At 38.8% G+C, this 26272-nt stretch overlaps 2 protein-coding genes across 2 annotated transcripts in view; one reads left to right on the forward strand and one right to left on the reverse strand.

The window, feature by feature from the left end:
• Positions 1-25993, forward strand: part of coq6 (coenzyme Q6 monooxygenase) — a 46515-nt gene extending 20522 nt beyond the window's left edge. Inside the window, exons 14-15 of the transcript XR_015512777.1 lie at positions 22719-24413; positions 25070-25993. The gene's annotated coding sequence lies outside the window, so the exon portion shown is untranslated. The remainder of the gene's footprint in view (positions 1-22718; positions 24414-25069) is intronic.
• Positions 135-10177, reverse strand: entpd5a (ectonucleoside triphosphate diphosphohydrolase 5a). The gene is made up of 13 exons (XM_087291053.1): positions 9652-10177; positions 8845-8924; positions 8219-8362; positions 7677-7752; positions 7187-7222; positions 6413-6501; positions 6193-6272; positions 5720-5781; positions 5534-5635; positions 4470-4613; positions 4331-4387; positions 1917-2032; positions 135-1738 (listed from the first exon to the last, which is right to left on the reverse strand). The coding sequence occupies exons 1-13, from the start codon at positions 9932-9934 to the stop codon at positions 1655-1657; spliced, it is 1353 nt and encodes a 450-aa protein (XP_087147179.1). The 5' UTR covers positions 9935-10177; the 3' UTR covers positions 135-1654.
• Positions 25994-26272: the final 279 nt, after the last annotated feature.

Below are 26272 nucleotides of genomic sequence, written 5' to 3' on the forward strand. Positions count from 1 at the left end.
CCATTAGTGGTTTTGTTTTCTGTTTGAACGTTTTGTTTTGACAAGCTTTGTTGCATATCTTAATTATGTGGGTTATGTAGTATATAGACTCAATTATTTTATAATCCTGTTTAGTCAACTGATTCACCAACAGATATTTCTTATGTTTTTTATTTATACATGTACAATAACATTTCATACACAACACTGAACTGGAAAGCATATTTATAGCATTTACTGTAGAAAATACCTCTTAAATGGTAATGCATTACATAAAACATCTCACGTCATGCGTTGAACTATGAAAAAAATATGTATATACAGTCTTTAAAAAATACATAGAAATGTACAATGAAGCTGCTTTAAAGAAGCTAATGGATTAAGAAATGCAACATGCCACACTGCGTTTTCAGCAAGTACCATGTAATAAATATTTGTACAATAATTCACAAAACACATTTGACACGATACTGCCATGTGAGCAAAGGCTCTTTCTTACACTGATCCTAAATATGTCCGCTCTATCCACTTGTCACATTTAGCACAAAGTCTGACTTTATTCTGCTCAATTACACCCAAACATCTGTAAAGAGATACAACAGCAACATTTTTAAGGCTTTGCCACATCACGAGCCCCCAAAACTATATGTCAAGCCATCCACAATAACCAACCCAACTTGACATAAAGGAGGTTGAAGGCACTCTTAGCAAGTTGACCTAAAAAAATCTACAGTAACATGGAATGCCTAATGTCTACGAATAATCTGACCAGTAGTTATATTTATCAAAGTATTTATAGGATATAACACGTAAGCATTTGCACCTATTTAATTTGATAATGGATGCTGTAAAAATTAATTCAACTGCATGCCATTCAGTGTTAAAAACCTGGTTATACCTCGGTTTAAAAAATAAGCACCTAGTTAATGAACTTCATCTAAAAGATGTTCCACCTTGAGTCTATGCAAACCTAGCATTTATTGCATAAATACATGCATTATTTAATAATACATAAATCCACAATCATGTGGCAATGTAAAGTAGCCATTTAGCCAAAGTAGCCAAGTAGCCAAGGTTGATTCTTAACCCAACCTGTCCAGTCACAAACAAATTAAGTTGCTTATCCCAAACAACTTTCCAAAGCACACATAGACAGTTGTAGATACGTTAAAGTGTTACGTGCTAGATATTTGGGCACTAAATTAATTTATCACAACCTAAAACAGCACTACACTATTGTGCAAGCACTACTACTATCCCATTACTGCAGAAAGGGTATGGAGGCTACACTACTTAACGCAATGTTTTTACACGTATCCCACTGCACAATATCCTGCACAACTGCATAAATTACTTCAAATTGATGAATTTTAGATTAGAACTTGCCAACTTGGACAGTGTCTCAGGTGAGGCGACAGACAAAAAATGTAAACATACAGTAGAAATAGCAGACTGGCTTTACAAAAATATAGTGATTTCTTCGCGAACAGTTCTTTGGGTGTTTAGTTGGTGAAAGAGGAGAGCGCTGTGATACAGGACTGCAGTGCAGAGCAGGTTTGTCAACTCACTATAGAGTTACGGGAAGGAGGAATAGGAAGGGTTGCTTGATAACTTGAGATTTTCCTCCTGCTCCCCTGTGTTCCACCTCATACTGGTTTCCATGAGACCGCAAGCTTTACTGAATGCTGAAATTGTGGAAATGATCAAATATGGCGCCGAGAGCCCAGCTTGTCTCCACATTATTCACCTTTTTAGCAAGCTGTGAAGAAAAAGAAGACTATTAGACCATTCTGCTGCTTTGACAGAGGTATTACATCTTTAGGCTATTTAATTAAGTACACACAAATTAGTGAACGGTTTAAGACCAATTTTAGATTCTCTCTCATGTTATATTTACTTAACGTACAAATTAAATTGCTTTAATCTCTCCCACTTACCTGCAAAACAGTGCTGTCCTTGAAGCCAAATCCGTCTTTCAGTAGGCATGTGATGTACGTCATGTCCATGCATAAGTAGGGGCTGATCGGGCGGTATTTAGTCATCTTATTGCACACTTGATTAAGAAAAAGAAAAGAACAATGAGGGAGGATGTTACAATTGCTCACACCTAGAGTTAAGTATTCGACCAAACCCATAAGCCTTTTCATTAAACCCTAATGCAGTTCTCTTCCTTTGTGTATTTGTGCTAGAGATGTGAGTTATACTTCAGATTGGGTGGCTTGTGGTGATAACAATCTAGCAACCACCCAGAATGATCTAACATTAGGAATTACTTCGAGAACCTTCACAACCACATTGTGTTTTGAGTAGGCAAAACAATTTGTACGTTCTTCAGAAATATATATATATATATATATATATATATATATATATATATATATATATATATATATATATATATATATATATATATTAGGGGTGTCACTGAAATCGATCGAAATTTATGCTCAATTTCGATTATCGAATCAAAAAATAGAATCATCGATGCTGCTACGCCCCCATGTCACGTCAGCTTGTCTTGCCAAGCGGGAAAAAACAGGCTTGTTAAAGTGCTTGTTGAACTGCAGAAGCAGGAGACCCGTCGACAGAGCTTAAACCCTCTCCTCTTTCAATGAAGTCGCCGGTGTGTAAGCATTTTGGATTTCCAGTGAGTTATGTTGACAACGTTCGTGTTGTCGACAAAAAAAAACACCGTTTTGCAAGCTCTGCTATGTACGTATTAGGGTTCGTCCGATAGACAACACCGATAGACAACACCGGCATCGCGATCCTCCACCCGCCCCCATTGCAAATCCGCTCGCGAAAAGTACACACTCAGGTCCTGTTTACACTGTCTTTGTTTTTAAATGGCATTTTAGAATGACAACGATTTGACATCCACAGTGGCGTGTAGCATTTCTGAGCAGCCCTCCTTCCTCTCTACCTCTGACACACACACACATAGACACAGATGCACACACACAGCCATGGGCTCGAGACAGCGGGTTCAGGCAGTCAGAGGATCAGTAGACTGCTTCAATCTTTCACTCACTTGTTCTTAGTCATTTTAGCGAACACCTCAGATACTGTTGGCTGGTTCCTGTTGGTTGTGCGTCTTTTTTACCGACGCCATTATAACGACACAGATCACTGCCTATTCACGAGTCCCGCAGAAAAAGTGATTGACAGGTGGTAATTATGTGTGTATCTTGCCTTTATTCATTTACTGTATGATTTGTTTAGGGGTAAAACAAAGACCACGCAGGTCAGGTAGTTTAAACGGTAGGCTACAAATAATTAATTGGTCATTAATTAATTAATTATTCATAATCGAAAATCGAATCGTGCCTTTAGAATCGAAAATGTAATCGAATCGAGGATTTGGAAGATCGTGACACCCTTAATATATATATATTTCAATCTGTAAGTATAGAATCGGGCACGAAGGTTAGATTAAAGGACTAAAAGCTTCCCAGTTACACTATAGGCATTAAGCATAGTGGGCGCACTATCCAGTGACAGCCAGACTGTTGGTTGTCAGGTTGCAGTATCTCAGAGTCTGGCACATTACGTAAGACACTGAGGCACCAGTGCTGTGTTTTTCAACAACCGTCTGGCACATCTTTGTGAAACAGGTCTTCCCAATGTTTTGTTTTTCCTCCAGCTGACATTGTGATTTATGAAAGTTTGTGAAGAGGGGACGGACAGGAGGAAAGTGCGAAAGAATCGTTTCACACCCTATGTCATGCACGTGCTGATTGTGCTCCAAATCACGAAGGGAGGGTCTGGGGGAAAGCAGTACCAAGTGTTCCCGCACAGGGTGTGACATTAAGTCCTGCCTGCCCCTCCAGTTAGATATTGGGCATTAGGTGTTGGCTCCTGTCATTGGGATAACCATCGTGCCAAATGTGGTTCTTCAAGACCATGCGACAGTGTCAGCGTACAAATAAAACCCTTACATAAGACGCCAGCTCATTCCCCCTAGTGATAAATCTTCTCTGTGGACATTTACTGTTTGACACAATCTACCATGCGAGTCTTCTTTGAATCAGTTTCAGGTCTCAAGCTTACGTATGTGTCAAATTCTGTGCAAAAACTCATAATATAGTCCTGCCCTCAAAGGGCATGGAAAAGCTGAGATAGCAGGTTAGACAGTTACAAAAGAAGGTGAACACACGCAAGCAGAAGTATTTGTGTGGGAGAGGTGCAGCCTATGTTTATGTGGTGGCAGAGCTATCATTTTGTGAAGCCAGTGTGATTGTCGAGAACCTCAAATGCAAATAAGCACCAAGGGTTTATGTTTGTGCAATGTGTGCGGCAGGACTTTGACCCGAGTGTTCTTTGGAGAATGGGAGAGTATCCCAAATCTTACCTTCTTTGGCTTTCTTTTTGAAGTCCCTGACTTCCACAGTACCGCCACGGGATCCATCTGAAACATCGAGACAATTGTCATAAATCATGAAGATGATTCATCACTAACTGTAGCATTGACCTAATGCAATTCCACTCACCGATGAGACCCGACTCCACAGCTCTGTCGTAGTAATAGGAGAAGGCGTAGAAGATGCTGCTTCCTTTGACCTCAAATGGCTGATGCACAATCCCTTTCACCACCTGCAGCACCTCTTGGTAGCACAGTTTATACCCTGCATAACCTAGAAATAAAATAAAATAAAAAATGTCTTTAGAAATTGTACCCCACTCTCCAATACTGTAAACTTTATCCTGTCCCATGTGGTAAACTCTTTGACTGAGAATAAAGTGTGGTTATTCTCCCTGGAGTTGTAGATTTAGACAGGAACTGCCAGCCAAAGCAATTTTCTATTATCCAGGGTCCTTCCCATATTTACAGTGCACAATACCTTGTAAACACCTGGAATCTGTGTAAAAACAGATTTTAAGCCTTCTGTAGCAAGTCCACAGTTGTGATGCTAAGACCCTCTGTTCTATTTATATGTATATTAAGGAAACTACTAGTCTCCTACAGGAAAGCAAAATATTTGAGGTATCTTGAATGAGGAGTGTGCATTTCAAGGAAAGTGCCTCCTTACAACATAATGAGGTCAGTTTGAGGGTTTGCCACAAACTCTTCAGGGAGAGGTTTCCTCACAGGAAGCTCCAAATAGGCAGTTTTCATATGACCTGAAGCTAACTGGCTGGTCAGGCCTACCAGTTGGAAACCATATGGACCGCTTAACAAGGCCCATCGTAGTTGGAAATTCTGCACCACAACATTGTTATAGGGGGAACGGGATAGGCCAAATGCCAAGCCTATGATTATTGTATTTATTTATTTATTTATTTTACATGTTTGTTGTTAAAACAAGTGTTAAATCATTTAAATTGACCATTTTGTTTCCGCAAAATCACTGAAGTGAAATTAAGTCATTTTAAAGTCAGACCTTTTCAGAATACAAGTTTAGAGTCAACCAGTGTGTTGACATTTTTGTGTTGGTGCCTATTAGTCTGAATTCAATATATTACATTTTTCACAGTAATATCAACAGTATGCAAAAAACTTTAACAACTTATATTAAATTTTAAGAACTTATAAAGTAATTCTAAGATCTCTCACCATCTGGGGTTCCGCTGACTTTATAGGTCAGTCCACCAAAGCTCCACTCTTCACTGAATTTTTTTGGTAAACAGGAACTTCTGAAAACTTTCCACTCGAGACCTATAGGTTGAATATTTAAAAATGAAATTAATAATCATTTATGACACAAAGTAAGCCTATATAAACAATTTTATTAGTCATTACCGTCAGCACCAAGAGCACCAAGTGTTGCCAGTCGAGAAGCAAATACGCCATTTCCAAGGTAACTGCAATTGAGGAAAAATGTAAAATCACAATTTATATGGGTGATTCTAGAATTGCCCATAATTTGTTTCTTTAAGATTAGCCTTCTTTTGTTTTGTTTTTTTAAAACCAATTTTAATGAAAGTTTTAAATAATAAAACAAATTATATCAAGTTCTCTCTAAAATAATGACTGTTTGTGTAGGGACATTTGGTCTTGCAAATGTTAACTTAAAGACTCACACTTTGATTATGTTAACTTCCTCTGCCCCCAAAATCATACATTCAGCTTCAGTTTTAATAACACTATTTTCTGCATTATTTGTCATTTCAATCTGTAAAGCACTGATAAGTGTAACTTTACTTACTTTAGAACGCAGAATATATGTACTGTATAATAAGGGACGGAATAACATTTTCATAAGTTCAACTTACCTGTGAGTATACAGCTCATAGGTGCTGTTGAACATGTTGATTTTGGCGATGTAGTCTGAAGGAGCTGACTGCACAGTTTTCTGTGAAGAGTACAGTGTCAATGTTACAAACTACTGAAACATTAACCAGTACTATATGTTTTGTTTTTGTCTGTTTTGTTTACTATTATTATTTTATGATACAATTGTTATTAAACTCTTTTTTTTTCTCAGCGTTATACCTTTAACCTGGGAAGGAAAGTAATCTGAGTTGAACCTCCACCCAAATCCAAGATCCCAACAGTTCTCTTTGTTTTGGAATATAAATGACCTGCAAAACAAAGATTTTTAAAAAGTTGTGAAAATGCAGTTTATTATCAGTCACTCAAATTCATGTATTTTAGAAATGCATTCAAAACAAGTTGCACTCTTGGAAATCAAGGAACAAAACTTGTCACTGGAGAAGTCAATTTTATAATATTTATTACGATTGTACCCAAATGTGTACCTCTTGAAATGGTACACTGTACAACCTCAGTGACTGTTTTTGTCACTTCATTTTTGAGAGTGTACAAAAGTACATGCCCTGCTGAAAAAAACTGCTTAAACCAGCCAAGGCTGGTTGGCTGGTTTTAGAGGGGTTTTGGCCATTTCCAGGCTGGTTTCTTGCCATTTCCAGGCTGGTCAGTCTGGCAGATGACCAGCTAAAACCAGCTTGACCAGCCAAAACCAGCTATGTACAGCTTAATCCAGGCTGGTCAAGCTGGATTTGCTGGTCATTTTTCAGGCTGACCAGCTAAGACCAGCCTGGAAATGGCAAGAAACCAGCCTGGAAATGGCCAAAACCCCTCTAAAACTAGGCTGGTCAACCAGCTAAAACCAGCCAATCAGACTAAGCTGGTTTAAGCTGGATTTTTTTAGCAGGGTGGCCTTCTCTTAAGTTAATATTTATTCAATATATTCAAATTAAGTTATGACCATTGTAGAAATGTTATAAAAAATAATCAGTACTTTACCTGTGAGGAAGTTTACTGTAACCCATGCCAAAACACCTGCAACAGAGGAAACACATTTTATTGAGATGCAGGATTTACATACAAATTTAGGCTAGACATTTCTGTTACCATTAAGCTAATATTTTTAATCTGACATCTGGAAGTACACTGCCCCATAGTATACTTAATAGTGTCCCCATAGAAAGCAATAAGAACATCTTATATTGGGGTCATCTAGGACCAGCCCAGGTAATTAAACATGTCTGAGATGTGAAATTAGTCACACCTCATAAAACCAAAGGACAAATATGTGAATGTCTGACTTTGCATGAAAGCGAATGTCAACTTGAATTAAAAATGTGGAGGATAAATTAATGTTGAGCGTGGGAGGCATCTAGACAAGATTAAACCCAGACGGTTATATTAAACACTTAGGTCACTATCTCAATAAAGTGTACAAAGCATAATCAACTATTTACTTTGAACTTGTGCTTCATTAATGCTATACTACCTTCATTGATGCCATTCATAATGGTGACACTGTTGTTTGGCACAAAGAAAGGAGAGTCGTCAAATACTTCTTTGACCTGTGGACACAAACCAGAAAAGACATGTATTAACCGTTGTGTTTAATTTTAGCTCAACAATGTAATGAAACCTAAGAGTTCATGACTCATGTGTTCCTCTGTAATGTACACTATAAAAAAAGAAGCCATTTAGTTGTTACAACATAAAAATTCAAGCCGGCTCTTTTTATCTGGAGTCAACGGGAAGTGCACTGAATCAATCTTGGGCGAATTTGTCTGAAACTGGGCAAGCTTGAAACCACAAGTGTGGCTGGTGCGGTGGCGTTGAATACGATAATTCAAAAGGCATTTGGGTCCCTTCAGCTCCAGACAGCCTCAAAACAGCTGCTTTTGCACAGTATTGGTTTTCGTCCGCTCCTACTTTTCTTGTCTTTCATTCTCTCTGTCTCACACACAACATGGTTTGTATCCCTTTGGGATGGTTGGTTTCTCTACCAAATTGTCTGAGAAAGAGAGGAAGCCTTACCTCATTCAGCAGGGCTTTGGCTTTCTCTTCAGGCAGCAGGCGCAAGCCGGCAGTGGCTTTCAGAACCACAGGTGTCTGTATCCATTGCTCTTTGGGGATTGTCTTTTTTGCTACCTTCAACAGCTGCACAATGGATTCTCCACCCTAACAGATGGAAAAAAAATATTGTAAATACATATTCATCAAAGTGAATAAAAGAACATTAGTGTGATCTATACAAACCTGGATTAGCATCTTTTCCTGTCTAGCAGGACTAAGGGGATAAATATTTACTTTTTCAATGTCCTTAGCTTCTTGGTTCAAAAAGGGAAACTAAACCACTGGTAGAATACTCTCTTGAACCAAATTGATTTATTCTAGAATATCTGCAAACTTTGAAGTGCATGTACATATATTTTATTTGCTGCGTGGCCACAAATTAAAGCAAAAAAATCTTTGAGCGGTCTTGAAATCAAATCTCATACTGGCGAAATGTTCAAACCTGGAGTTTTTTTGATAATCTTAATGGAAACCAAAAATATAAATAGTCGGTTTTCTGGCTGTACAAGTAAACTGGGAAAAGCAAAAGCTATTAGAATGTAGAAATCTCATTCCTTGATGTTCCTATAAAAAATTTAGTGGCTTACCTTTTCAGGCATATCTGCATATGCTGACAGTCCGGGCTTCACTGCATGGTACATCTCATTGTCAAGCACTGGAAGCTCAACTGTGGGACACAGACAGACAGAAATGTCAGAAGGAACCATAAACGATGTTATTAGAAGGTGCACTTTAGCAGTGGATTGCGGGCAACTCTATTCCAATCTCTTTAAAAGTTACTGTGCACGTGCAGAGACATTTGGTTATTGTATGTTTATCACAAATGGCGACCACCAGGATTTTTCCAGACAGGCAATTAAGAGTTTACCTCATCAAGAATGATGCCATGTCTCCATTTAATGGATATTTTGGCAAACCTATTACTGAGTTATCAGTTCCAACCCATAATTTTTAACATTGCTTGAGGATGAATTTTTTAAGAGCAACTAGAACTATTTCTCCATCTCTCTTTTTCCTTCCCACCCCTGTGTTTCCGTTTGTTTTCTCACTATTCAGCGAATAAACCAGGGCAAACACAAACACAGTGAGCAGACTTGCTATGAGCCACAGGCTCCTGAGAGGGATGCGGTAAGAAAGAAACTGAGCGAGAGAGAGAGAGAGAGAGAGAGAAAGAGAGAGACGACGAGGGCAGCCGTTCACAGAGTCTGCAAGGCGGGACTCTTCGAGATCATTCTGAGTTCATGCTGTAAGCTAAAGTGAGGCATGGATGTGAGTCAGGACCATCAGAACAAATCTAAAGAGATCTAGCTACAAAAGAAGCAAGTAAGTTTTCTAAGAAGATATCATGTCTTGTGCAAAATCTGGATGCAGAGAAAGGACATTAAAAGATTTACCTGGGTCTTTTTGGATGAACTTGTAAATGTGGATACGGGTGCCGCTGCTGCCAGCATCAAACATGATCCCATAAAAGACGCGACTGAAGTTGACCTGGCGGGGGGCCACTGGTTCCATCACCACAGGCTCCTCTGGAGGAAGCTGATTGTCCATGTTGGCATTGTGATTGATTGCACGGTAGCGGTTGTACATATGGTGGTTGTAATATGTTGCCTCTGCCAGAAAGTACCCGGCAAAAAGCCACATGGACACCAACGTCAAGTGCAACATCTGCTGAGACATGGTTTCTTTCTCCCACGCCGACACTGCAAACAGCTGAAGGCTTGACTGGTGGTTTCTCGAAAAAGTGACTCAAGAGTTTTTATGGAGGAGGATGTGTTTGCTGCTTTTGCCCGGTCTTGTTAAGAGAAAGTCTTGAGGCTGTGCAGATGAAGCAAAGGTCTACAGAAAAGATGAAGAAAGGTAAAAAAAGAAGATGGAGAGAGCCAGAAAGAGAGGGTGAACGTAGAGACACACTCGGGACTGGTTGGTCATCTGTTTACAGTATATAAAGACATAAGTGCTTGGCAGGGGGCCATGCCAAACAACAGCATCCACCAATCCTGAGCCTCCCCATCGCAAGCCCTCTGAAATCCATCCTCCATCATCCCCTCCCCTTACTTATAAAAAATGGACATGGGATACCTGCAAAAGAGTGCCATTTCTTCCTTTCTTGTCAATTATGTTCAAATTCGCAATAGCCTCTCACACCCACCCACATCATCTGAAGTGGCTTAGATGAAGCTAAAATGTCTTCAGAAGAACAAAAGAGAGCATATAATAAGACTTCAAAACCCGTTGGATTTCTAGGAGTGAATGCGTTGACTTAAAATACATTTTATGGGGGTACTTAATTAAAACTTGCAGCTTTACTTTCTACTTACAGCCAGTCTTGTTACTTCACCACTTTTTCTTTCTCCTAACAAGCATTTAAAGCTACTCATGCAAGCTTTCAATTGCTGCAAGCCAGCTTCCTTTCCAAGAATAGTAGTTACATCGTGAACTGGCTGCTAAAGAATCTTAAATGACCATTTAACGGGGATCTTGAAATTCCGTTACATGTAGTTAATTTGAGTTATTTGTACTATAATTTCTAAAACAGGACTTTGTTCATTTTAAAAGAGGTGTTAAGAGATGTAGACATTATCTAATTTATTGTAGCAGTTTTTGGCAAGGTTATAAAGTCACACCATTTTCATTAAACTTCAGAGCTCAAGGATAGCTAAGACAAACGCTTTTTTGTGTTGTTTTCACATCGGTTGCCAGGTATTTTGGCACAGCAGATGGTAAACTTCGCTCTCTGTGTACTTTCGGTGCCCGCAGAGTGGTGGAAGATCCTGTACCCAGGACACGTAGGGTCACTCTTCAGACTGAAAACACTTTACCATTTTTGAGGTAATTGAATAAACTGACCAATCTTTTCTTTTCCAACCAAGTTTTAGACTAATAAGTTCAGTTCCACTGAAATAAAGGGTTTGTATATGTTGGAATTGGAGGCATCTCCCTTTTAGCTAGACAAGAACATATTTTAAGATTGTACAAAGAGAAAGCATGCAAGTGAATACCTTTTCATTGGAAGTGTTGATAAGCATTAAACATCAACCAAATATTTGGCTTTCTTCTGCAATTTCTGTATTGCATTTCACAAAAAAACAACTGATTATTAGGCTCACAGAGGCGTTTTCTCAACATTCTGAACCTTATTCTTACATCAAGGGGGGTTTCTCAGATAAATCATTTTGTGCAATCCCTAATAATTCAGGCTTGATGGCAGGATTGCATTACGACAACATGTCTTTTTCTCTTTCACTTGCAACTAATGAAAGTGGTTCACCGCACATCAAGTTAAGAATGGCTCTTGATGCCACTGCTGGTGAGACCCAGCTGAGGAACAGGGAAAAGCAGAAATAAGGGGCGGTGGAACCCAGTCTGCAATTTTAGAGTCGTGAGGGGAGATGAGAAGCATACAGAGGGCAGAGTGAAGGAGGGAGGGGACCTGGGTGGAGTTTGGCAGTGCCTGCGCTCCCATCATGCCATTCCAGTCCCCGGACAGTCGGCTGAGCAAAGTAACAGTTCCAACGTTGTAATTTGGAACTAAAAATATTACACTTTCTTTCCTCTTTTTCTTTTTTTTCAATCTGCGGTACCCCATTATGGTCTTTTCTACCGTGCCAAGCATGCATGTGCAGGCCCTCATATTGACTTCTGACAAGTTAGGAGTTTTCAGCCGTGCCATAGCAAAAGTATAGTGCATCTATGAGCTAATTCAGTAGGTGACTGGATACTTGGATGCAACTATGAGGATTCCTATTTTGCTGTAAGACTTACAGCTGCATTTATATGTACCCTCAGTTTTGTTTCATTTTTTTTTTCTCCCTCCCTAAATGACTACTTATGTTCACACATAACTGAGACAATTACTGACAAGGCAGTCTGTACATTCATGGAATTATCACAGTACATCATAAACAGTATTTATGGCACAAAGCTGGGCAATTACAGTACATTGTTCGACTGATGCAATAAAAAATAAACCAGGATGAGCGCCTAAGCCTGACACTTTCACAACCATTTGTGCAATGCTGACTGCAACATGTTTTTGCCACAACGAAACAATAATAATTTGGAAGAATTTGCTGCCAGCCCAGTAAACTGTAAAGTGTATCCTTTAATCTACATTAAAATGAAAACGTACAGTTACAAAACAAAAGACTTGGTTTTGTGGTGCATAAAACAAAAAATATGACAACAAAATTGTGAGGTTTGACTGTGCAAATTAACTGAATGTGTTACTCACTGTGTAATATGGATTGCTTTCTTTAAAGGGATATTTTATTCGAGCAAGCAAATGTCATCATTTACTTACACTCACCCTTTATTTTTTTTTATACATAACAGAAGCTGAGGTCTTTTAATGAATGTTGGGCATTTCAATAAAATGGCAGTAAGTGTGACTCACTTTTATAACTATACAAATGTATACACATTAACACACAAGGCTGTCAAGGGTGCTGTCTGTCACTTTAATTTTATTCATTTATTTATTTTCTTTTTAGCTTAGTTCCTTAATTAATCTGGGGTCGCCACAGCGGAGTGAACCGCCAACTTATCCAGCATATGTTTTACGCAGCGGATGCCGTTCCAGCTGCAACCCATCACTAAGAAACATCCACACACACTCATTCACACACATAAACTATAACAATTAAGCCTACCCAATTCACTTATACCACATGTCTTTGGACTTGGGAGGGAAACCGGAGCACCCGGTAGGAAACCCAAACGAACTCGGGGAGAACATGCAAAGTCCACACAGAAATGCCAACTGACCCAACCGAGGCTCGAACGAGTGACTTTCCTGCTTTGAGGCAATCTAGCTAAGCTCTACACCACCATGGCGCCCACTTTATGTCAGAGTTCTGCCACTCTGGTCTTGTGAATTTTTTTTTTCGGTGGCAGAATCCGAACACTGGCCCTGTCTTGTCCTGTTTCTGTCATTGAGTGTGTCTCTGTGTGCGCACGTGCAGTTGTGGGTGTGCGCAGAGCGCGCGCGTTCCCGCTTGATGCGGCCGCCCGGGCTCTGTGTGCCTCGGACTTTTGTACTAGTGTTTGTTCTGTCAGCATCGCGCTGCTTCATTCTCGGCGCCTCCGTCTAGTTGGTTTCAGTTTTGGTTGGTGCTGAGATAAAGCATGCGCGTTGCATTTGTGGGAGTGCACGCTAAGGTGTTTATCTATTGTGTGCTCGTGTCTTGCGTCTCTTGTCAAAGCACGTGGCTCGGTGTTTACATTGTGGTCGCGTGCTTTTGTTGTGTGCTTCAGTGTTGTTTGTCTTGTCATAAGAACATGCGGTTAATGAGTTCTCTCACTGGCTGCGTGTTCAGTCTTGTTTTATGTGAGCGCATGACTTGTGTTGTCTCTCTGTGTCATGCGCTCTCTCATCTATTGTCTAGTCCCACCCTCCTTGTTAACCCATTATCAGTTTCTCATGTTCACCTGTTTGTTTCAATTTACTTCTGCTTTATAATCCCCTCATGTCTGCGGTCCTGTGCCAGTTTGTCATCATTATTTCCCTGTCCTGTGAGATCCAGTCCTGTTTGTCCTGCCAGCCCAAGCAAGTTTGTTTGTCTGTTTGTTTGTCTGGTTGTCACCCTCCGGGTGGTTTTTGTTGTCCCTTTTGTTTTATTTTTATTAATAAGTACCATCTTCTGTTGCATTTGAGTCCTCGCTCCTTCATCCTTCCTGAAACCTTGACACTTTAATTTCTTTTAGATTTTTAATTTCTTTAATGTAGCGGCACGGTGGCTTAGTGGTTAGCACTGTTGCCTCACAGCAAGAAGGTTGCTGGTTTTGGGCATCCACTGTGTAAACCATATGCTGGCGGCTCATTTCCATTGATGTTTTTTTGGCCAAAAATTGCAAGCAATTTCCTCATGTAAATCTTGTTTGAGCAAAATACCACTGATAAAATGTGAATCAGCACATAAAACCAACTGTGATGTCACACTTGGGATAATTAATATGTAGGCTATGCCAAAAATCCCCCAAAAAACAGTATTTGATTCTGAAGAAGTGAGCAATTCCTACTATTTTGACACATAACAACCCTCCACTATACGCAGTAAGTAGTCAGTTGATCCAATTCTTGACTGATGTAGCCATTTCTGTTTAAATCAGACCTTTTAAATTGAATGATGAGATTAAAAAACTGTCAAAATCGAACTTGTTTTAGATAAGAGAAGTTAAAACTGTGTGACATGATTTATTTGAAGAGACAACTCATTAGATTCTATGTTATCTGCAAATAGTGTCTGATTGTCATACAAGTCAGGTGGAAATTCAGACACATTCAGGCGGTTATGTGATTGGTTTGTTATGGGTCACATGAACTAAGATGGCATTACACTTTTTTTTCCAATGGTCTTTTCCCAATATCCCACTACCTTAATAAGACCTTAATAAGACATCTTAATAAAGAGATTAAATGGATGGAGGGCGGCACACAGCAAGAAGGTCTCTGGTTCGAGTCCCAGCAGGGTCAGTTGGCATTTCTGTGTGGAGTTTGCATGCTTTCCCTGTGAGTTTTTCCTGTGGGTGCTCCGGATTCCACAGTCTACATGAATGCGCTATAGATAGAATTGAATAAACGAAATTGTCCGTTGTGTATGTGTGTGCATGTGAGAGTGTGTATGTTTTCCAGTACTGGGTTGCAGCTGGAAGGGCATCCGCTGCGTAAAACATATGCTAGATAATTTGGAGGTTCTTTCCATTATTAATAAAAGGACAAAGCCGAAGGAAAATTAATGAATGAATAAATGGATTAAAAAAGTAGGTATAAATGTTCTTTGTCTTCACATTCTTACACATACATTAAATAATGCATCACAGGAATGCCATAGTTTTGGTTGCCCCGTGCAATACTCATATTCAAGAGACTGGGTCCTGTAATTAGAGATTTGATGGTAATGACAGTATGGAAATGTCCCGAGTTATGTGTACTCTATATGAGGGTGTCTTTCATCTCTGTCATAGCAATTAGCTTTAAACTTAGTTGCCAAAGGACTTGAAGGCAAGAGCCTTCATAAGGTTACAGTAGCTATAAATCCTGACATTTTGAATGTATTTTTTTTTTTGCCTGCAGAATTTTTTATGGACATACTCCAGCTTCATCCAAAAAAACTGAACAAAAATGACCGCTGGGAAGCCGGCAACTAACTTGAGTACAAGGCATGCAATGCAAGGGTGGTGCTGCTGGATGGATTCGAAATTATTCTGAGCAGAAGCAAGGCCCCTGAGAATCTGCAAAGTCAACTGCAATTTTGTTTAAGTCTTGTGGCTACTCTGCATCTTATGTAATACTGGCTTATAGCTTTTGTCTAAAATCGCTCTCCTCCAGAAGAACTGGAAGTGAACCCCTTTTGCTTACATAACCTTCTGCAGCCTCGGTTAACACTCGCCCCACAATTCTTTGGTTTCTGAAGGCTACACCCTGGTGTTGCAAACAACAGAGACTACCGACCATTACGTGACCCCCTTTTTTATACATGAGTCCCCACAGAGTGAACAATTTTTCATAGGAAATCATAGGGTGACGGCTACCAATCTGGTTTAATCACAGCTGTGAATATCAAAATACGATTCTATTTAAAGACTAAGCATCACTGTCAGCAAAGAAATAAATCAGTAATCTACAACAATACAAAACAAGACGAAGTCGCTTATCAAGGTACAAAAGTCAACACAGTGCATGAGCTCAAATGACCTTCTTTCTACGTTTTACATAAAAACAGTTTAACAGCTTCTTTACTTTTACTTTTTTCCTTTTCTTTATCTTAGTTACCTTGTACTTGATTGGTTACTTGTAGTGGTTATCAATCAATGAGTCAGCTCGTTTGCTTTATAAAGCTTCATAAACTTCTCTTAATGTGAAAGACATACAAAATGTGCAGAGCAGTCTGTCCCGTAGACATTTTAAAACCACTGGGTTTGCTTAAATCTTTTTACAAACTTTGTGCTTTTACCCATCTTTTTAAGATTACTGTAAATCTCACTGTGCGATGTGGACCCTGAATATACATTGTCACTAGTAAAATAAACCAGTCTGTAGATTGCATGATGACACCTGTTGAATCATAGTTGATAACACAAGTAAACAAAAATAGATAAAACCTCATCCATGCTGTGCTTTAATAACAGCTAGAGGACATGTACAAGCAAGATTTTAGCTGGGATTCCCTTTTAGCCCCTAAAATTGGTATTTTAAAGACCTCACTGTCTATTGAGCACTGTGTTTCTGCTTGAAATACAACACAATACTGAAGTAAAGTCATTAGGCACTTGTTTTACACAGATTTTAAGTTTCAGAACATTGATCAATATATCGGTATGTGTTGCTAGCTAGTCAGTAGATATAAGTTGTATCAGCTAATACGCTGTGAGGCTGTTGAATCCTGGGCACAAAATGCATTTTTTTTCTGTTCAGATGGCTTTCTGGTTGTGAAAATGGCAGGTGTAAATGTCCTCCAAAACATTCGGGTCGGATTTAAATTTGATCATTTAAACCACTTCAAGTAGTCATCTGGGATGCATTTCAGAGGAAACTGGATGGTCTAAAAAAAGGGCTGCACAATAGATTGTTTCAGCATTGATATCGCAATGTGCGCATCCGCAATAGTCACATCGCAGGACGTGCAATGCTGAGTTGGAATTATAATTAGCTAAAAATCACATTTCAGTACACATGATTTTCAACCATAATCTATTCATGTCAATTTTTGTACTCCGATGTGTTTTTTAAGGCCCATGACTGCAAGATTTAAAGCAAATTAAACCATATGGGAACAAGAAATTATAAATTGACCCTTTACTAAAGATTAATTTAGCTTAATTATTTATCTAATGAAAACTAGTGTTATTTTAGATTTGATAATTTAATTTCTTTATCTCAATATTGTAATATTCCTCCAAAAACCATAAAGCACTGTTTTTTATTTTTGTTTTTTACTGTGCTTAAATTTTTTAAAAAAATATATATATATAGATATAGATATAGATATTTGGATATATATATATATATATATATATATATATATATATATATATATATATATATATATATATGAATATATTTTATGCAGATGTACTCCCCTACATAATATCCCAATCAATGTAAAATCGTTAAATTTTTACAAACAGTCACTTTAGTCATATTGAAATTATATTCATATCGCAATATATATTGCATAAATACAAAATATTGCAATGTCAGTTTTTTCCAGTATTATGCATCCCTAGTCTAAATGGTTGTTGAAACCACACAAAGAAAACTTGAGAGTGTTTACATAGCTAAACATAGTCAGATAGCAGAGGCAAAGGCCCTGGTATACTTAACGCAATTCAGCCAAAACAAAGTTCTTTTTGAATGTATTTCGGCAGTTTAAAACATTTCACCAAAGCAAAGTTTTGGGGGAGTACATTTTGCCTCCTAAGCACCTTTGCGCTACCATTGGTCAATGGCAATTACGCAATCAGTGAGTGAGTGAACTCCTCCTTCTTTGACTTGCTATGTTTTCCCCTGTCTTATCATTTATTCTACAGGGTCAGACAGGAGTATAACATCCAAAACAACATTACTAGCCACATGAATACACTGAAGAGTCAAGTAGCCGAGCTGGTACAGATGTTTCCGCACCTGTACGATTGCTCGCGGAGAGATTTTAAAGACTTCACACTAGACAAGAAGCCCATCTTCAAGCCATTTATTGGGGCCTTAATGCAACATGCAATGGCAAAAATTAATAATAATTAAATAAAAAATACTGTTTCTTGCACAATGTTTTGTTTATAGGAGATTAGGTTAATGTCAACCCTTTACAGTTTTGAATGATGTCTTGCAGGTATCTGAATGAGAAAAGTAGATGTTTAATTTAGCATATAACATCAGTAATTTAGGAACTTGCCTTTTGCACTTGTGATCATGTTTTATTGAAACGTACACAGCGTCATGTACCCTCCATATGAAGTAATTTTTTAGCTGATATGTAGCTTCTGTTTTTGTAAATAAATATAATATTGGTCAATGTTACCTAGCTAAACTTGTATAGTATGTGGCTCGGGATTTAGAGATCACATTTATGTCAAACACATTTATGTGGCCAAACTATCCAAATCAGCGGATATTAGCTATTTAATCAGAGAAAACACAAGAAATTACCATGTGTAAACAACCCCTATGGGATAGTCATCCAAAACCTCTGATACTGTCAGGAAATATTTGTACATTGTCTTTTGTTTGCAAAACAGTGACAACTGTTACTGAATGACTTAGCACCACTTGTGAGAAGCCAAGATTAAAGTGATTTCAAAGATATTTTCACATTGGTTAATTCAGTCTGCATTAGACAGCCCAAAATTGTACAATGTATTTTTAGCAGCTTCCCTACAACTGTGTGTCTGAATATTTTATGATACACCGTGTTTTTCCTCTAAAGTTTGTAATTTCTCTGTTTAAATCTCACAGTCCTCACTTATGGATATTATTCGTCCAGGTTACATTCATTCGTGTTAGAAACAAAAAAAAAAACTCAAAACGTCTGAGAAATAATGAGACCAAAGAATCTCGTAGACCCACATGTCCATAATTACAAAACTGCTGTAGCCTTCACATTACATGCATGAAACGGCTATATGGAGTTTTTACAGGGTTGTGCGTACACGTGACATCCTGTCTCAAAGCAACATTCCCAGCAAAAATGCTAAACTGATGTTGCCACTAAACAGATTGTTTCACTAAAACATCATTTGGTTTCTTTGATTTAAATAAATCGCAATGTCTGAATTATTCAGGGAGGGAGGTGTAAGCTATTAATCAGCTATTAATCTAATCAGCCAATGGAATGAAGACATGGTCAATACGATCTGCTGCAGTGCAAGTCCAAGCATCAGAATGGGGAAGAAAGGTGAATTAAGTGACTTTGAACATGGCATGGTTGTTAGTGCCAGGCAGGCTGGTTTGAGTATTTCAGAAACTGCTGATTAACTGGGATTTTCATGCACAACCATCTTTAGGGTTTACAGAGAATCGTCTGAAAAAGAGAAAATATCTAGTGAACAGCAGTTCTGTGGGTAAAAATGCCTTGTTGATGCCAGAGGTCAGAAGAGAATGGCCAGACTGGTTTGAGCTGATAGAAAGGCAACGGTAAATCAAATAACCACTCATTACAACTGAGGTATGCAGAAGAGAATCTTTGAACGCACAACACGTCCAACCTTGAGGCAGATGGGCTACAGCAGCAGAACACCAGGTGCCACTCCTGTCAGCTAAGTACTGAGGCTACACAGACTCACCAAAACTGGACAATAGAAATCTGTTCAGGCTGCTGCTGGTGGTGTAATGATGTGGGGGATATTTTCTTGGCACACATTGGGCCCAATAGTACCAACTGAGCATTGTGTCAACACTACAGCCTACCTGAGTATTGTTGCTGACCATGTCCATCCCTTTATGACCACAGTGTAGCCATCTTTTGATGGCTACTTCCAGCAGGATAACACGCCATGTCATAAAGCGTGAATCATCTCAGACTGGTTTCTTGAACATGAAAATGAGTTCACTGTACTCAAATGGCCTCCACAGTCACCAGAGCTCAATCCAATAGAGCACTTCTGGGATGTGGTGGAACGGCAGATTCGCATCATAGATGTGCAACCAACAAATCAGCAGCAACTGCGCAATGCTATCATGTCAATATGGACCAAAATCTGTGAGGATTATTTCCAGTACCTTGTTAAATGTATGCCATGAAAGATTAAGGCAGTTCTAAAGACAAAAGTCGCCCAACCTGGTACTAGTAAGGTATACCTATCAAAGTGGGGCGGGGAGTGTAAATAATGAACAAAAATATATATAAATTGTTTTAATATCTTAGACAAACACAATGAAACAATCAAACAAGCACAACTACAAGGTATAACGTTGCACTGCAGGTCAAAACAGTTGTTTGTCATGTCATTTTCCCATATTAAATGAACTAGTTATATTAAATGAGTCAAAATATTGTGCACTTACTCCATGTTCCATTTAGGTGGACTATATTTATCTTAGATTGTATTTTTAATGCCGAGTTTACAGTAAATATGCAGTGAGTTTTCCTTGACAAAAAAGAATGATTAAATAGTTGCCTAAAAGCACAAAATAATCCACTTGAATTTCAAAATATCACTTCATGTGGAATGTCCAATTTCTAAAGTGTTAGCCTTTATGTCTCTCACGTGTCCAATAAGCTGGTGGTTGCAGCTGGCAAATTATGAAGGAAAACGTACAAAGAAACTTGAACCTTATTATTATGTTGATGCAAGCCCTTTTATAAACCCAGTATTTCAATCATCAAATGCATTGCAAATGATTTTCACCGGATCCTAAATAGAAGTGTAACATTTCAGCACTTGCCTTGTTGTTTTAAAGTTCGAAAATCTGCTTTTATTCAGTCGACAGCTGTTTCTAATTCAACATCCCTTACTTCATACTGGTAAAAATGGGCCCCAATAAGTGTTTAGTAAGAAAACAAGAAGCTTGGTCTGGACAACCTTGAAACATCCCTTTTTTTAGACACTCATGGAAAATTCACATTTGTCAGTGTAGCAGAATCCTGGAAAATGTATTGTTGTGGTGGACTCATGTCATTTCCAGGCCCACCCCCCCTTGGCTTTCATGATATGTGATAAAACACTTAAGAGAGCGCTTAGCTAATGGAAACAAAATAAGACAATGTGAGTGTCTGGTTATATATATATATATATATATATATATATATATATATATATATATATATATATATATATATATATATATATATATATATATATATATATATATATATATATACATATATATATATATACTTTTACTAGTGAAGTGGTTAGACATGTGACTAAAAACAGGGTGAAGTTCAGTCAGCCAAACTGTTATTTCATCAAGGCTTTCCAGCTGTGTCCCTTGTGACCCAGCCATTTCTGACAGTAATTAAGAAAAGGCAAAGGAAGAGAGAAAAGGCACGAAAATGCACCACAGGATAATTGACCTTTGAAGTAGAGATTCATCTCCTAATTCGCTTTGACAGTATGGTTAAAACCTTTAGACATTGGCAGCCATGATTACATTTCGTGTCACTTTGTTTTCATAGGAACATCCAGCTATAGTTTATAGCCCATTGACTGTTCTTTATTAATGGGTATGCAGCTTAGCTTTATTTATGTACATAGTTTACTTGTATTTATATGGTAACCATATTTTACACTGTACTGTTGCAGTCAATTTCCATTTCTGTGTTGAGTTTGCATGTTCCCATGTTTGCATGGGTTTCCACCGGTTGCTCTTGTTTCCCCAGCAGTCCAAAGACATGCACCATAGGTGAATTGAATAAGCTAAATTGGCCATAGGGCATAAGTGTGTATGTGAATGTGAGAATGTATGGGTGTTTCCCTGGTTGGTTTTAATCATGTGCAGAATTTTTTAAAGTTTATATTTATTGAAATATCATATACTGAACCACACTGAAGCTGACCCTAAAACCAGATACCGAACCAAATAATAAGCAATCTGTATTGTTGCACCCCTAATAAGTGCTGACACTGAAGGTTCATGAAGAAGTTCCACCATTGTTAGTATTATTGGGCATTTGGAAAAACAATGGGTTGTCCAGATTAACTTGGGAAAATGGTTATCAGCTTCTTGTCCTTCAAAGTAAGTGGCCAGCTCAAGACATTCCTGAGAATATTCCACTAAGATCCAGCCATCTTGAGAGAAGAAGTATAACATCTGATAGACAGAGGAAAAGTTTATACTGATTGTCTGATCTGGTTTTCTGTTAAGGAATTACTGCTGGGGAACAGAGGTCAGAATTAGATTTTAGTTTATTGACAGAAACTCTTAGCAATAACGCATGATGTCCACCTTTAAGATAAGTCCTTAGCTAAGTGGCACACTTGCAGTTCATCCTTTATCTTTGCCAGTCTAAAGACAGGAGAATCCAGACTAGATGAATGGACAAGAAGAAAATTATTTTTGGGTAAGTAATCCACAATATGTGTCATTTGTGTAACTACAATGAGACCATACAAAGGGGATGCTCATCATTCACAAGCCCACTAATGTGGGCCCAGTAAAGCCCACAAGACTTCTGGCCAGCTGAGAAATCAAAATAGTCGTGCCGAAATGAGTCTGGTTCTCTCAAGGATTTTTTCTTCACTCTCTTATTGGTGAAGTTTTTTTTCCCTCTCTGCTGTGGCCACTGGCTTGCACGGTTCAGGATCTGAAAAGCTACACATCGATGAATTTGCTCTTCAGTGTTTGGACTCTCAGTAATGATTTCAAACCACACTGAACTGAGCTAAACTGAACTGAACTTAAACACTAAAGACTGAACTACTTTGTTCCAGTTACTATGACCATTTATGTGAAGCTGCTTTGACACAATCTACATTGTAAAAGCGCTATACAAATAAAGCTGAATTGAATTGAATGTCTTTTCAGACTGCAGCTCCACCCTTTTCTGTGTGGCCAGAGGAGGACTGCACATCCAACTAAGCCTGGCCTGAGCCTGGCTTGTTCTCCACTTCTGTCCAGTGGGGTGAGTCGAGCTGCTTTTTAGATCATTAACCTTCACAATATGTTCTACAATCTGAAACATTGTAATGACTTTTAATTTCCAATTATGTTTTATTTTATTTATTTATTTTATTTGTTTATTTGTTAGGGACAGTGTACATTAATTAGCATTTCTGCATATGTACCAGAATTAGCCAGAGGGCTATTTTTCATCTATTTTCCCTGAATGAATGTAGAGCTGTGGTTTGCTTCAACACAGACTAGTTTTTGATCTGTTTAATAATGTCAGACATACAAGGACCTACTCTTCTGCTGGCAGTTGGGGATTCAGGTTGGTCGAGTAAAGAGCGAGCTCATGAAAGCACTGAGCATCACTTTTCTCTTCTGAGCTGGACTCTACTGAGCAACTGAAGTCAGTATTAGCCTGTCCTAACAATTATAAGTATTAAAGAGTGGTCCCACTGAGGCTCATGGGACATTTAGTATCTGTGGTCAGGAATGTCTTAAACTGAGTGTCCATCACTCCTTTGTGTCATTGTACCTTCAGCCCCCTGCTCTTGTTTTTTTTCTGGGCTGGTGTATCCTTGAAACAGGTGTCCATTCATTTTTGTTGTAACAGCAAATGCTTCGAGTGTTATGTTTGTAAAGAGCATGCAGCTTTGGTTAATAAATCAAGCCTAGGTTGCATTGGCATATCTACTGCCTGAGGCTTTTGACAGTGTTTCTTCACTGGATGTGGTTCCCACCATCTCTGCTGAGAAACATGATGGTCAGGACAGTTATGTTTATGTTACCATGCATCAACCATGGGGTGTATGCTCACATTGTATGACTCACCATCTTCTCCTTTGGAGTCACACACAGCTCATCCAATGCATGCCATTCACATTCTAGGCGAGCTCAGTCATGATAGCATTTACAGCAGCTACGTGCCCGTGATAATGGAGACTCCACCTCCAAGTGGTCCTGCTGAGTTCACACAGGATTAATCCAAGCCCAGGTTGTCCTATTTGTTTCCCACAAGTCATTTCATTGCCATTTGTCTTTCTCCCTGACCAAGGCCTTCTTGTAATGAATGCAGCTGGCCCGGGGCCTATGCAACAATGTGATTTTACCAGTAAGCCTACTTGCACAGATCCTGTGCGAGGTCAAGGAACTTTAGGTATGGATATTGCTTGCAGGCCCACATGGATCTGGTTTTGAAAACATGTACTCATTATGATGGTCTCTACCAATAAAAGCATCATTCATGAGATGGATGGGTCACCATCTTGCATTTATGTTCAGACCTCTAGAACCTTCGCATCTGTTTTTTTCCCATGTGGAGATGTGAAAGACTCCACCAGTAGTGTACCACCTCCAGTAGTAGTTGATTCGGGTCATTCGGGTTATTCATTGAGTGAGTTTTTCTTAAATAGGTTTGTTGTTACTGTCACATCTGCTCTACATGGGCATTAGATGATGAGACATTCAGGAGTCTTGACCTGATCATCAGTTTCTAGGGAAAGTAGGAGATTGAAACCCTTAGACTATCCCTGCAGGCCCTCTTGAACCTCTCTGAGGTCTTGTCAGGAGGAAGCTGACCCATTGGACCCTATGGGACCCCACACAGAGCTTAGGGTGCTTTCACACCTGTAAATTGATTCAGTTGTTCCGAAACAGACATTACAATTGTTACATTGTTGCTCTTTGCTCTTGGAGCGGTTCGCTTTCACACTGCAAAGTTTCTAATCGGACCAAAAGAGATAAAAAAGTTACGTGCGAGTAAACTCTCCTCACATTGGTCAGAGTGTCAGGGTTTATTTTGCAGCGTCCCGCTCAGCTGTGGTGGTGGTGGTTTTGTGGTGATAGACAAGGTGCTCACGCGACATGTCTGAGGAGAGATGCGGTGGGGAGGGGTGAGAAGGGTGCGCAACAATGCCTATTTGAGGACCGGGAGGGAGACGCAAGATTACCGGGAGATCATCACTCATTTGACAAGCAAATCTTCCCGCCCTACTCATAATTCTCTCTTCATATAGCCGTAAGCCTATTACATATCCATAAAACACTGTGATATAACCGTGCTCGGATCGGATCGCTTTCTCACTGCAATCGATCCGCTCCAAGGTTCGTTTTAATCGAGCCGAGACCACCTCACTCAGGCGGTCTCAGAGCGATTACTTTGGCGCGGAACAGAGCGCGATTGCCCTGTTCACAAATGCCAAACGAACCGCGCTAACTGGCCAAACGAGATACGTTCCGAAACAAAAGTGTAGGTGTGAAAGCACCCTTAGAGTTCATATTAAGCCATTAACCAAACATTGATTAATAAAACATTTGAATCGTTATAATGAACCTTTAACTGTCTGCATAAATAGTGGCACTAATATAATTGATTGGCCAAGCCTCTAGCCCCGTTGTCTCACAGCAAGAATATGTCCAGTTTAAACCCAGGCAGGGAGAGGAAGCTTTTTTGTGCGGAGTTTTCTTGTTCTCCCTGTGAAAATGTGGGTTTATTCCTTGTAATCCAATCTATATATCTATATCTAGATTTTTTTTAAGTATAAAATGCTGTCAAAAATGGTACAACACAGAAATGAAGGTCTATAATCATATAACCAATAGCTGGCCATTCGTTACTGAAGGTATTTTTTTGCCCAGAATCACAAGAAAAGGTCATAGGTCTGACTTTGTACTTATCCTACTAACTATTTAGGTCGGGGTGCTGGTTTTGTAGAATTACTGTATGTTCCCAAACATTTTCTTTTTAAAAGCTCTGTTTCTGGAATGGAAAAGGAACACTTTAATATACATTAATCACACTGTCATTGAGGTTGAAGTTAAAGTAATAATAGGAAAACTTTCAAAATTCTGCATTAGCTGAAAACTTCTTTGTATATGCAGTAAAAAAATAACAAAAAACATTGAAAAATCCACTATTTGACCAATGGAAATGTTTTATATTAACAGAATTATTTTGTTCCTTTCTACTCAGCCTTCATATAATATGAAGTAGAACATCTAATTGACAAATGTTTATTGAAAATGCTTTTAGAAAAATCAAATGATGTCTTTGTGCATACAGAAGGAAGCAGCTGAGATCGCCCAGCTAGCATTTTAAAGTCCATCCCACTATTCTACCTCTTTACAATTATAGGCTAATTTTACACTTCAAACTGCAGTATCATACAGTGAATGAAAATAAATAACCTCTGTTTAAAAAAAAAAAAAGGTTATACCATTCAAAATGTTCCCTTTTGGCGACAGTATATATCACCTAAACCAGTGATTACCTTCACCGGATGGGGCTCTTCTCCAAACACAGTGTGGGAAGCGTTGGCATGCTCTTGATTATGATAGTAAATGTCTTTCTGTTTATCTTTTCGTAGCCACTAAGAACCATGTTAGTTCAGCTTGATTAGTGCACCCTTAGCAATGTCAGCAAAACACCTAGCATCCAGTTCCTTTATGTGGAAATGTGGAAGCCTCTGCAGGGA

The sequence above is a fragment of the Danio rerio genome, chromosome 17 (assembly GCF_052040795.2).
Source record: "Danio rerio strain M-AB ecotype USA chromosome 17, GRCz13ab, whole genome shotgun sequence".
Taxonomy (NCBI): Eukaryota; Metazoa; Chordata; class Actinopteri; order Cypriniformes; family Danionidae; genus Danio; species Danio rerio.

Bases quoted from the DNA above. Each gene is read 5' to 3' on its own strand.
- entpd5a (XM_087291053.1), bottom strand. From the start codon at position 9,934: ATGTCTCAGCAGATGTTGCACTTGACGTTGGTGTCCATGTGGCTTTTT. The intron at 8,363-8,844 runs GTAAGCCACTAA...TCCATCTGTTAG, and splicing joins ATGCAGATATGCCTGAAAAG to GGTGGAGAATCCATTGTGCA. The intron at 4,388-4,469 runs GTGAGTGGAATT...TCGATGTTTCAG, and splicing joins TGTGGAGTCGGGTCTCATCG to ATGGATCCCGTGGCGGTACT.